The 13,958-nt window shown below is 36.9% G+C and overlaps 1 protein-coding gene across 2 annotated transcripts; it reads left to right on the top strand.

The window, feature by feature from the left end:
- Positions 1-379: 379 nt before the first annotated feature.
- LOC135616802 (carboxyl-terminal-processing peptidase 2, chloroplastic-like) lies at positions 380-10,289 on the top strand. 2 transcript variants are annotated; one of them, XM_065116423.1, is made up of 14 exons: positions 380-712; positions 932-1,015; positions 1,456-1,813; positions 1,893-2,042; positions 2,590-2,672; positions 2,776-2,984; positions 3,440-3,508; positions 3,686-3,804; positions 5,616-5,691; positions 5,763-5,804; positions 7,655-7,763; positions 8,445-8,542; positions 8,610-8,703; positions 10,035-10,289. In XM_065116423.1, exons 1-14 carry the CDS (start codon positions 554-556, stop codon positions 10,158-10,160), a joined length of 1,776 nt encoding a protein of 591 aa, XP_064972495.1. In that variant the 5' UTR covers positions 380-553; the 3' UTR covers positions 10,161-10,289. The 2 variants fall into 2 exon arrangements, with proteins under 2 accessions (XP_064972495.1, XP_064972498.1); XM_065116426.1 differs by lacking the exon at positions 932-1,015 and having other exon boundaries at positions 382-712.
- The last annotated feature ends 3,669 nt before the right edge of the window (positions 10,290-13,958 follow it).

Genomic DNA, 13,958 nt, shown 5'->3' with positions numbered 1-13,958 from the left:
TTCTTATGTAGAAGCTTTCGATGCTTCGAGCGAACTCCTCTTGGATAGCGTTACAGAGTTGTAAAGAGGACTACGGATCGACTCATGCTCGAGGAATTTGTTCCACTTCTCCGGTAGCATGGCACTAGATAGAGTGTCGTTCCATCAGACTTTGACTTCTTGCTTGCATCAATACTCGATTCATCGATCATATATGAGCCCTCAGGCACTAACTAACTAAAAGAGATATACTTGATCATAAAATTCTTAAACAATAAATGAAGTGCTTAAATCAGGAGGCCTCGGTTACACGATACTTGTCGAATGAGCCATGTGCTATTGCCTGAATGCCAGTCCCACAAAACGTAGTATATATATACACATGGATGAAGAAGAGGAAGAGAAAAAACACCGATAGCTTTATCATAATTGGTGGCTTCTTTCTACGCCTCGAGCGAGCGGGCGAGCGGCGAAGGGCTCAATTGGGGCCGCGAGTGAACCGATATCCCCATCATCCGAAACAAGAGATCCATAAACCAAGTCTCTTTTATCTTTTTCAATTTTATTTTCAGCTATGGAGTCCAACGTCGCTTCCTCCTCTTCTTCTACCTTCGCCTCTCGTTCGCTTCTTCTTGCGGTCTGCGGCGCTCGGATGAATATCAGCAAGAAGAACGCTAACCCCCATCACCACCGTCATTCTTTCCCCGTCCGAAATCCTCCCGGTTGTCCCCTTGTAAGCAAGGCAACTACATGTTTTCTTTTGTTACTTCTTCCGCTGCTTCCTTTCGTTAGGTCTTTGGTTTCCGAGTCTCTCTAGTTTCAATATTACAGAGAAGAAAGATCTCGTTGCGGTCTATAATGGACCGGAGAAAATTTTTATTAAAAACTTAGAATCTCCGCCTTTACAAGCACACGGCGTTCCTTTCTAACCAGATTCGGCTGCTTAAACTAGGATTTATCAGGAGATTTGATGAGGAAATCCATCAAATCCTACCAAGATCAACGGATGTACAATGATCGTGCAATAGGGTCAGAGGTAAATAGATTTGCTGGAGGACAATAGCATACTAGATTAAGTTTTCAAGAGTCAAGACTATCGCAAACCTTCCATTTTCTTTGCAATTTCTTGAATATTTTATAAAATATTTCTAAAACTGTCCAATTAATATTATTGTCATGCATATGAATAAGCTTACACACGCGCACACACACAACAAAAGAGAAAAGAAAGAAAAGAACAATAAATTTCTCAGTAGAAAAAAGCAATCAAGATTATCATAGACTGTAAAGTTTTCTTTTCAATCTTGTTTCTTAACTTTCCATATATGAAAAACGAGCTGCTAAGTTTTCGATTTGCCACACTATGTGTAAATCAACTTTAAATAGGACTATTCTTTTCTACATATGCAACTTAATGTCTCTTCTATCCTACATTACTCTATGGTGTTGCATTTTTTTTATATGCCTCTTTATCAGGTTCTGTGGAAACTTAAAGCCCATAGTGTCAATGTTGGCAATTTTGCTGTCCCACTTCAGTGTGCAGCCTTTGGCTCTAAGAGAAGAACAAAATTCTATAAAACCATAAGAGGTGCTGGTGAAACTTTGTTATCTAGCTCCATTCTACAGACATCATGGGGACTCAAGAAAATACATGCTTGGTATGTACCATCACCATTCAGCTTTGGCAATCTCGTGGGAGTCCATGCCAAGATTCAAACGCTAATAAGTCGGAAAAAGGAATTCAAGCACAATATCTGCATTTTTTTCACTCGCGTGCTCATCACTGCAATGCTTGTCATATCATTGTCGGTAACTATCAATAAGTCACCCACATGTGAGTCAATTTATCCCAACTTAGTGATGCATCACAAGTGTGAATTTGTTGATAATCCTTGTACATGACTTTATTGCAGGGGCGCTTACTGAAGAAAATCTCCTTTTTCTTGAGGCATGGAGGACAGTGGATCGTGCATACGTAGATAAAAGCTTCAACGGGCAAAGTTGGTTTCGTTATCGGGAAAATGCACTTCGCAATGAACCAATGAATACACGGGAGGAAACATGTAGTGTTATGTTGGTTCTTTTTTTGAATCATTCTAAACTGTCCTCACATTTTTAGACTTTATCATATTTACTCTAGAAACACAATAGCTGTCATAAACTGCACAAATTAATGATGTGTGGAACATGTTTTCTTGAAAGTTAACAAAATACTAACTGTTCACTGTCTTAATCGACATTGCTAGTCATATTATGTATCTAGATATGCATGAAATGCTATTTTAACTGCAGTATCAAGTCAATTTGTTCAAAAAGGAAAACAGAGGTTCACTTCACAAGGAAATACAAAGATAGTTGATGAGCTTTAGAAAATGCCAGCTGAAGCTTAAGCTTTCAATAAGACACTGATAGGAAAAAATATCTAGCATGGAGATCACTCCAAATTTAATGCACGCTTCTATCTGGTGACTATGCTCTTATTTAAACCAAGCTATTGGTTGATTATGAAATTCGTACTAGTTCGAATGTATAACAACAGATTTGTTGCTTCATTGGTGTGAGTTGATTTGGTTTGGTTTTTTGTGAAAGCCATTTCATACTCTTTTTCAGATAGGGCAATAAAGAAAATGCTTTCAACACTGAATGATCCTTTTACCCGCTTTCTGGAACCTGAGAAGTTCAAGAGCTTGCGGGTATGACTTTTTGTGCAGAAGTATACAAGCTATCAAAATTGTTATTGATATTGAAGTTCAAACATGTTCTTGGTCTAATTCTGAGATGTAAATATGAAGGCAGTCTGGCACACAAGGTGCTCTTACTGGTGTAGGACTGTCAATCGGCTATCCTTTAGTGCTCAATGGATCGCCTACAGGGCTTGTCGTTGTCTCATCAGCTCCAGGAGGTCCTGCTGACAAAGCTGGCATTGTATCTGGGGATATCATCTTGGCAATTGATGATGAAAGTACAGAAGACATGGATATATATGATGCTGCTGAGCGACTACAGTAAGTATCTTAGTTACAGTTATGTTAAGCTTGACAAGATCTTGTGGAATATGTTGTCACATTTTCGCAATAACAGTTTGCAATTTTTATTCTGTTGAGCTTCAAGTAAACTGTGCTGAGTTATTCAAATTTTTCGTAGAAACACTTTTTAAACTTTAATTGACATGGTTGAGTGCATTTTGCTTATTGTCAATTTCATGGCCATAAGAAATTTGAATTGTCGATTTACATTGTGAAGAGTTTGCATAGGTCTTTTAATGTTTTATCTCGTTAAATCCTTGTTTATACCATCTCCTTGGATTTTGTCATGTAACCTGTAAATCTGTTATTAAGTGGATTTATATTTCACTGGCTTCTAAACCATGATATGTTCTCCAGTTCATTGATTAGTTGTTAGTACATAGTACTCCAATTGTCTTATTTGGTTGATTTTCTAATGTACAAATATTATGCAGGGGAACTGAAGGAAGCTCAGTAAAATTAGTCATTCACAGTGGACCTGAGATTAAGGACGTGGTCCTGAGGTAATATATGCACATATCATAATTGATTATTTCATATTTAGGTCTGATGAATCTTATGAGCTGTACTATTCTTAGATTTGTGGTCCTTAGTTAATGCATACATATTTGTTTTATTTGGGCGTTCCAGAAGTCCCTATGTTTGTCTAGTTTTTGCTTATATTTAAGAATTATGGCTAGGCGTGAAAAAGTTACATTCAACCCGGTCAAGACAAGGCTGTGTGAGATTACAAGGTCAGGAGCAGAGAAATCCAGGATTGGGTACATAAAACTGACATCCTTTAATCAAAATGCCTCGGGTTAGTATTTATATCCTCATAATTACATATCTGAATGAACTGGTCCAGTCATTCCTTATCCGCAATAAGTTCAACATAAATTGTGTGCTTGAAAAAATTAGTACACTCTCTGAGGATAAGTACTATGTCAACTGTCAATATATACCTAAATGTGGCATCAATTTGGAAAAAAGGAAATCTAATGGTTTGAACACCACCTTATGCTTTATAGTAATTCAGGAAATTTCATTTTTACTGGAACATCATCTTGAGTTTGTCTCTGTCATTTATCTATTGCATTGTCTATATGTTGATGTTTTATCTGAGCTGGCTCTGATGTTGTTGTTGTTGCAAGGTGTTGCTTACCCAAAGAGTCTATTAAAGATACATTGACAACATGGTCAGTTAATTAGGGCCCTAAAAAAAGCCCTCCTATATTTGGGGCAATAATAACTTACCATATTGCTACCGATGTACTTGATGCTGTCTCACAACTAGATGAGGGTTTCACCATGATGCACATTAAATCCTGGCTTGAACCACATGCCTAAGCGGTGATGTTTTGATATCATTTGTCATGACCCAAACAGTTCATATGGTGTGCCTGCAACATGGCCCAAACAATTTAAATCCAAATTACCTAATGATAATTTGCTCAAGTTGCTAGATAAGTCCATTCTTTTGCCTTCACACATGTTGATTCTCGAGAGATTGTAGACTGTTTAATGCTGACAATATAATATATCAGATAGTACCAAACAATATGCAGTTGTGGTTCCAGCATATGATGATTTTACCAAATTACCAGAGTCAACTTTGATCAGCACCTTTTAATACCTTATGTGCCATAACAAATTTTCCAACAAGTGGAGAAGTTTGGCATGTCAAAAGTTTCACTGTGTATCTCGCAACCAAACTTTAGACATCCTAAAGTCTCTTTTGCCTTTTAAATATTCAGACATGATGCTATTTTTTTTTTCGCTGTACACAACAATCTGTATCTTAGGTCTCTCTATATGTATTTTGTTGTTTACATTGCATTTATTCTCATCTAATCATCTTCTGAAATAAAATTTTAAAATGAGACAGTGAGCTTCATTGATAAAATTTATCCAATTTGAGATATAATTTGTTTTTAGAATCCCCTTCCTAATTCTACACTACAATCTGCTGAAGGGTGATTGTGGTCAAAGCAACAATTAGCAAGAGAAAGAGCCACTCCCTTATTCACCTTAGTTTATGTACAAGGAACCCTTCCTTATCAGTGATATAAATCAGGCTCATGGATTGGGAGTTTGACCTCCATCATATCATGAAGACTGAAATTTCTTGTGAAAGAAAAAGGCAGCACTCGATGAGCAGAATCGCCCCAAGGGGATTTAGAGAAAACATTAACAAAACCATGATAAACAGGAGGAATTATCTGCCGTTTCCATGTTGTGGAGATTAATAGGTTTAAATTATCATCAATGTGTCCCTCAGTTTATCATAATTTTGTTAAGTTATTTAAAACAATGAAAAGATTCTCAACTTGAAGATATGCATTTTTATGTTTCCCTTATGTTTATGGTGGTTTCCATCATGTCTTCTTCTCTGGATACTGCCAATGATATTAACAGATGAAATATCCTTTAAGCAGCTAAGCCTAAATGATGCATCTGTATTTGTCCATATGCTAAACAATTGTCTTCATTCTTTTAAAATATTATATTAATTAATTATTTACTATTTGACAGATCATGTGTATTATTCTTGTACAATCTTCAAAACTTGAATTATTATGTGATATATATATATATGTGTGTGAGTGTCTGTGAACATTTTGTGTGCAGGAGCAGTCAAGGATGCCATAGAAACTTTAAGAAGCAATGGTGTGAAAGCCTTTGTGTTGGATCTCCGAAACAATAGGTAATCCTTTGTAGGGAATATTGATATTCTTTGGATAACTTCTGGATTTTGATACACCATCTTTTGTACAGTGGTGGCCTTTTCCCAGAAGGAATCGAGATTGCAAAAATTTGGTAATCTTCTTCAGATAGCTTATTCCTTAAAATATTAGGCTTTATTTTAAAAAAATCGCCAAACCATTTATGAACACGTATAGTCTTGTATCTGCAGCAGATGTAGATTTTTTGTTATAATAGTTCATTTCAGCTACAGAAAATACTGCTTAGTTGTATATATGTAAGGCCTCTTTTTCTAACTTTTTATTGTCTTACAAATTTTAAAATACAATACAAACAAAGAGTCCCAGATTGGGTTCATATCCTCCTAGAACAATGCAAAATACACACATTACAGACGTACATTGCAACTAACAAACAAAAAAACTGCCATTCAAGGCCCAACTACCAACCAGAAACAATTAAAATCAATAAATTTAAAGAAATAAAGCGAACCAACATCCACCAGCTCCATCCAGAAAAATGCTGCAAAGGACCAAAACATATTCACAAACTACTATGTTCCAGAATCTCTTGTAAATTACAGCAGAATAGTAGAAGCAAAACTCCATACTTCTAAAGAAAGAGACACTCATAATCCAATACACTGTAGTCTTCCAGACACAGCATTGACAGAAAGCTCTAAGTAGATTTCAACGTCTCATGATAGTTGCCTCAGAATGCAACAAAGGAAAATTAACCTACTGAATCAAGAATCTTAGAGATGATGTAATCAGAGGAAAAATAAATTACTTTAACAACCTTTTATTTCTCTTCATGCAATTAGCATATTAGCATATGCATCAGCTTCCTTAAGGCATTTTTTAATGCCAGCAATCAAGTTTTTACTCACATAATAGTGGATAACCATCTATATTCCCGGTTTATTGGTAGATTAGCTCTAGTGAAACTGCAGGACTTGCAAAATCTCTTCCCTGATTTTACTGGTAACAAATAGGTGAAGAAGAAGTGGTTTTCAAATTGGTTGTGAACTTGACATAAATATAATTGGTCTCATTATTCTTCTCCATTGTCTTGTTTATAGTTTTCCTTTAGCAGCCTATTAAAGGGAAAAAAAAGCCTTGTCATGAACTCTATTTTTATGCCAAACAAGGCTTTAGAAGCTGCAATTGGTAACAGGAAGTCATCCATGGGATCAGAAGAGTTGGATTGGATGATACAGATTCGAGGACTGGGTTTCATTCCTTGGTTCAACTTTTTAAATCAATACATTGAAATTGAAAATTTTAAGTTTGAAGCTAACATTCATATTTTTTTATCACCACTTTCAAAATTTTGATGATGTGGTACTCTTGTAAAATTTTAATTTCATATATGCACTATTTTATGGTTTGATAATATGCTACCATTTAGTTATTGTATATGCTATTTTATAATATTGTGCTTGCTGATTGAAAATAATAGACACCAAAATCTTTGGTGCTGTTTAGGGTCGGCTATGTCTGATCTTAGATCCAGTCTGATTAGCAATGACTGATTTTCAAAACTATGATGTTAATCTACCTTATACCACCAAGTAGGACTCTATTTGTCTTATATGATTCCAAGCAATGAAGATAATAAATGAATGATTCTGAGTAGGAATGGATATTACAATTCTTTTGTTCCATTTTTTTGTCTCATGAATTATATTTATCTAGAATATTTTAGCACATTTTGTGCATACTGGTTGCATGTGGACTTCCTAAGGCAGAGATAGAAAGTTATAATTATCTGTCATGTTATGCTGCATACTGGAGTCTGGACTCTATCTCTTCCTCTTATTGTTCTCTATTTAATTACTATTATTATTGATAAAGTAGATGAAAGATTGTTAAGATATGCACCTTTTTTTATGTGTGGATACCAAGTGCATTTAACCATCAAATGTTGCTAGCTTATGTTTTTTGGTACTTGTTGCTCTTTAGGTTGGACAAAGGCGTTATTGTGTATATACGTGATAACCGTGGTGTTCGAGATATTTATGAGGCTGATGGAAGCAATACTGTTGCAGCATCTGAACCGCTAACTGTGCTGGTATGATCTGATCTCTCTACACATCTAAATTTTAAATGATCTCATGTGATTCTCTCCTGAGATCTTTATTAATAGTTGGATAGTATTATACTGCACAATGAGAGGAAGTGTTGCAAAATTGATAGTGGACCATATAAACTGAGAATTTATGTAGTTAATATAATTATTTTGATATATCACCCTTGTCAAAAACTGAAATGCAATGGATATATTTGTCCCAGTCGTAGAGTTGTCATTATAGTGTGGTCAGACAGATCAAGAGTCAAAATTTTCACTATGATTACACACATCATATTTCCTAGAGATAACTGTCTGGATGCTTCAGGATCATGTTCAAATCAAATAAGCTGTCACCTGTATCTTTGTGATCACTTCAATGTAGAACTAGGAAACCACTTATACACTTTGTCTCCACAGATGTTTTCGTTTTTGTTAGTGAAACCCCATAACATTAAATTATAGTATTCTGCAGCACTACAGTTTGATTTTGCAGGATGTTATATGCTCCTATGTTTCCCTATTTTCTACCTACGTGTATATATTTTTGCCAGTCAGAGTGTTCTTCTTTGATTATATGTTAAAGCGTTGGTCTTTTTTTTTCAGCTTTATTGGAAATGGAGGATTTGTTAAAATTTTCTTTTCTGTCGATAAGTGTGCTGTCTTCTTTACTGAATATGTTAGGTGAACAAAGGAACTGCAAGCGCAAGTGAAATATTAGCTGGAGCACTAAAGGACAATAGAAGGGCAGTATTATATGGGGAACCTACTTTTGGAAAAGGGTAATTACTTGAATGAGAGCAAGAATTAAAAGTGATTCTTTCCAACTTATTTTATGTGCTTGTGCAGAAAAATACAGTCAGTTTTTGAGCTTTCTGATGGCTCTGGATTAGCTGTTACAGTGGCTCGGTATGAAACCCCTGCTCACACTAATATTGACAAGGTTGGTAATCTGCTGTATGCCCATCCACTGCCCATCCACCTCTTATTTTTTTTGTTTTTGTTTTCTTTTCAAGTGGGAGGGATGAAATACTTGATTGCTTGTCAGCCTTAAATATCAAATGGGTGTTCACCGAGTGATATAACTTAGAATTGTCTAAATTAGATCTAATTTGAGTTTAATTATACCTTTTTGGCATTTGCATGGATATTTGCCATAATTTCTAAGCGTTGAGTTACATTGGAATTAGAAAACCAAATAGAGTAGGAAAGTCTCTATCAAGCAGCCTTGTCTGTTGACAAAATTTTCTAAAAGGATCCAAATTTGTTAAAAATAAGGGATCAGCTGAGAGAAATAAGAATTATGTGGTTTATTTTGTTTTTGTATCCCATGATAAAACATATTCTTCAATTCACTTGTAGGAGTGCTCGTCTGGAAGATTAGCATCCATACTGCCTTGTAACTTGCATGTATCCTGATATTTGTCTTTAATGTACACTAATCTGCATTATAAAGCTTGGACTACACCCCATTCTGATTCCCCTACCTTGATTTTCTTACCAATCCACTCATGATTGCTTTTGCTTAGCACACTCATGATCAAGATATTGCTTTAGTGTACACTAATCCGCACTATGTTCAAGGAATTAGAACCGGATGGCAACCAGTGCAGGTTTTGGGCTTCTTATCAGGAGCGAACCTAGCCTGAACCAAACCTCGAAAGGCCTCATGTCTAGCATAGTTCTTAAGTAATTAATTTTCTTCGGAAAAACAATTTCTTGATGTGTTGCTTGTGTAAGTTTGATTCAAATTGACCTGATCTAACTCATACAGACTTAACAATATTGTAATGTACTGTAAACCTAGTAAACCAAGTAAACTGTGTTCTGAAGAGTAAGCAATAGAATGACAGTATTGTGACATACTGTTTATTGAATATTAGTGTAATCTGATGGTAGGAGAGCAAAGTTGATATTAGTTAATGATGTTATGTTTTCACTGGCTTTATAGAGTTATTCTTCTTTACCCGTCCACTAAATTTATTTCTTTCATGGGCGTCAGTTAATGTTGTACCGGACACACCCAGAGATAACTTGGCTTTCCAATTATGTATTTGCACAAGTGATTTTCAAATTTATGTAACTTTTACTATTATTCTTTTTTTTTTTTTAACTTCATTTCAAAAACTCCTATTTCATATGTTTGAAGATGTATGATGATAAGTACTTATTAGCAAGAAAGAAAGAAAAAGAAAAACGGTTTTTATCATTACTAAAAATTATGGTTGTTATGACTTGTTGCCTTTATATACTAATAACAAAAAGCTTGTTCAGGTTGGCATCAAGCCAGACCACCCCCTTCCAACACCTTTTCCGACAGATGAAGAAGAATTTTGCAGCTGCCTCAAGGATCCTTCCTCTCCTTGCAATCTTAGTAGTTCCCAGCTATTTTCGAGATGACGGAACCGAGCTGCTTTTTGCCCATTTTTTTCCTTTTTTTTTCCATTCATCATATTCAGTAAGATTTGCTTGCTGCTGTTGTGAAGATAATGTGATATTCATGATAATCAATTTATGTTTTCTTTTTCACATTGTCTTGCAATTACTGGTGCAGACTTCACCATGCGAAACCTGTATATTTCTTTCCAGCATTTATTTCTTATATGATGTTCACCCACTTGTACACTCCACTATTCAAATCCGAATTCAGTTTGTGTCTATATAATACTTTTCACGTGAATATTCAGTTTTGTGTTTTTTTCCTTTACCTTATTAACTGACGAGGAGATCCTTTTCGTTGCTCTTAATTCCACTTCGTTTTTCTGTAGGGTTACCATGCATTACTGAGAACTTGAATCGTACTTTCTTTTTTTTCTTCCTTTTGTGTTTACCATATTCGTGAAATTTGCTGCTTTGATGGGTGGCTTTTTAGCGAATTTTTGTTTTAAGCTATATTATATTTATCAAGAAATCTGCCCCCAATATTTCACCTTACGCTCTTTTTAATTTTTTTCTTATCCCTTTTTGGCAAGAAATTCATGTGAGGGAAAATAGTGAGATCTTATTCAGATGAGGCCTATGTGTAGACATATCTTAGTGTAACAAGGGGAGATAACCCTGAACGATCTTCCTTGGACTTTTAACCATGTGGGCAAACGGGCAAGGGTGACTTAGGTATTTTTTCTTCCATGATATTTCATGTGGTGCTTATGTATTAGATGATGATTGATTACTAATATATTCTCTATCATTTGTTTCCTCCCCCCCTCTCAAGGCATGCATGCTTCGAGGCTCTTGTTAGGGGGGGGCTCGAAATATGATATTTAGTTCATCCGACATGAGAGCATTTGAGATCTCCTCTCACGGGTCAGATTTTCTCGACTAATGCCTCATGCGACAGTGGAGATTGAGCTTCTTGACTTCTACGCCGCTAGTGAAGGCAAAGGTTGGGCGTCTTGACCTCCACGCCTCGGGCGGAGGTGGGGGTTGGGCGTCCCAACCTCCACGGCTCATGTGACGACAAAGGTTGGGTTTCTCAACCTCTGTGCCTCCAATGGAGGTAGAGGTCGAGCATCCCGATCTTCACGTTTTCAGCGGAGGTGGGTATCCCGACCTTCGTGCCTCGAGTAGAGGCAAGGAGGTTGGGCCTCCCGACCTCTGCCTCTGTCCTTACATAAGGCGCAGGTATTGGAAAGCCCAACTCCTGTAAGAGGTGTTGAGGTCGGGATGCCTAACCTCTGATAGAAGATAAGATTTCCCCGACTATTTAAGAAAATCTCTATTCTGTTGAGGAAAATCATCTCTCCTAATCTGTATAAATAGGAGAGGGATATGCTAATGTATTTAAGCTAAAGTTTCTTATCTTCAATAAAGCTTCTTTATTTCTTCAATAAAGTTTCTTCAATAATTATTCTTATCTTCTATTCTTTTAATCAACCTCCACCTTTGCTTGAGGCACGAAGGTCGAGATGCTCGACCCCCACCTCTGCTCAAATTATGGACACTCGACCTCCACTGTCACACAAGGTGTAAAGGTCAGGATGCTTGACCCCGCCTTTGCTAAAGGTATCATGGTCGAGAATCCTGACCTCCACCATTGAACGATGCGTGGAGATCGAGATGCCTAACCCCCACCTCCACTAAAGGCGTAGAGATCAGGAAATCTGGCCTCCACCATCACATGAAGAATGGAGGTCGAGACGCCCAACCTCTACCTTCACTTGAGGCATGGAGGTCAGAACGCCTAACCCCCACTTGTGCCAAAGGTGCGATGGTCAAGAAGTTCAACCTATGTCATCACACGAGCCATAGAGGTCAAGATGCATGAACCCCACCTTTGTCCGAGGTGTGGAGGTCAAGACATTCGACCCTCCTTTTGCTCAAGACATGGAAATCGAGACGCCCAACCTCCGCCTCCACCTTTTGCCTGAGGAGTGGAGGTCAGGACACCTGACCCTTGCCTTAACTTAAGGTGTTATTCAGGAAAACCCGACCTGTAAGAGGTGATCTCAAATGCTCTCATGTTGCATAAACTAACATTGCTTTTTGGGCCCATCTAGCAAGAGCCCTAAAGCACGCTAGGGGTGGAGGGGACAAATAATAAGGAATATATTAGCTGTGAATCATCATCCGATATATAAACATCATGTGGAAGCTATTATGGAAGGAAAATGGTCCAAGTCACTCTTGTCCGTCTGCCTATGTCGACAAAAGTCCAAGACAGATTATTCGAGGTTATCTCCCTCTCGCTGCCCATGTGGACAAAACACCAGAAGGGAGACGTTGGAATGATTACAAGCTATCCCTTCCAAGATTGTGTATAAAAGATAATCCCCATGCTATGTCGAGGGCTCTTTTTTCGAGCAAAAATCCATACCCAAAAGGGACCTTGGGTTAACTTAGTGTCGGAGGGACCAGGTTGAAAAATCTCTACTCATATCGATCTTAATATAAGTGATGCATCGAGAGCTCAATAGTGCCACCTTGAGCCACCTCAGGATCACCTCCAAATGCCTCGAAGCTACTTTCGACACTCATGTGCCCTCATGTTTGAATGATGACGGATTGGCTCGGGCATTGACGATGATTTTTCTTGAATGAATATGATATTTAAACTTATAATCTTACACCAAGATTTTCCCAACTAAACTCAAAATATTATACGAGACAACGAGCAATGTTGGTAGTTAATTCTATTGGTGGCGAGATGCATTTGTCAATTTAAACGTAAACGTCCTAACACGGAGGTCAGAAGCAGAAACCAGATAAATTGATTGACGTCACGGATGACGGCACCACCATGGGGGCCATGAATGCAGCAGCCATTACCATATGACAACTCAACAGCTCATCTGATGGACCAACGTGGAGTGCGTATGATTCAGCGTTCCATGCGACCAGTAACCCTCTTCTACAACTTAAAACACTCTTGGATGATCCTGCGGCGTGTGGTTGTCAGATGTACCAATCTGTTGCCGGCTGCAACATTTTTGGTCATTATTTGGTGTTTGGACGCCCCAAACCTACGCTGTACAACAGCTACATTAAGGCGAATAAGATCAACAAGGCATTATGGCAATGAAAACAACATGGAGCCTACTGCGTACATCCACTTGAATCGAACAATGACTGCTAAACCACGACATGGATGATCAACGTAGAGCTGTAAATTTGTGGACCAACTGATTTGTGTTCCACTCACTCTTATAGCTCTTTCCATTTTTAACGCTCATCTTAGTTGTTCAAAATAGAAAATAGAATATATATATATATATATATATATATATATATATATATGAAAATCCTTCTTTTGTATTTTTATTAGAACCATGCATCTTCTTTTATAGATGAAAATCACATGTTAAGCAAATCCAAGAAAAAGTATCAAAAACTGAAGTTAATTTCAAATCAAATCAAATTATTCTCTAACATTTCCAAAGAATTATCTTGATTGATATACCGATGTTTTAGGACTATAAGATCCGTCATATTTTTCGTAAGGTTAATCGTTGTGCTTATTGGTTAGCTAATCAAGTTAAGTTTTGTAATTCTGATCAGATCTGGAGATCTAGTTTTCCTCCTAATGTATTGTCTCTTTTGATTTCTGATGAGCAGAGCTTGGATTGTTAATATAGTTTTTTTCTCTTGAAAAAAGAAAGGAAGAATGATGAAAAAAAAAAAAAAAAGGAATATAGATAAACAGATAGATTCTGCTCTCTCTCTCTCTCTCTCTCTTTCTATCTATCTATCTATCTATCT

The sequence above is a fragment of the Musa acuminata genome, chromosome BXJ2-7 (genome assembly GCF_036884655.1).
Source record: "Musa acuminata AAA Group cultivar baxijiao chromosome BXJ2-7, Cavendish_Baxijiao_AAA, whole genome shotgun sequence".
NCBI classification, from domain to species: Eukaryota; Viridiplantae; Streptophyta; class Magnoliopsida; order Zingiberales; family Musaceae; genus Musa; species Musa acuminata.
This window is presented reverse-complemented; position numbering and strand designations above follow the sequence as displayed.

Excerpts from the sequence above, each read along its gene's own strand:
- LOC135616802 (XM_065116423.1), top strand. The coding sequence starts at position 554 with ATGGAGTCCAACGTCGCTTCCTCCTCTTCTTCTACCTTCGCCTCTCGT. Across the intron at positions 2,673-2,775 it reads AGAAGTTCAAGAGCTTGCGG|TCTGGCACACAAGGTGCTCT; the intron begins GTATGACTTTTT and ends ATATGAAGGCAG. Across the intron at positions 2,985-3,439 it reads GATGCTGCTGAGCGACTACA|GGGAACTGAAGGAAGCTCAG; the intron begins GTAAGTATCTTA and ends AATATTATGCAG.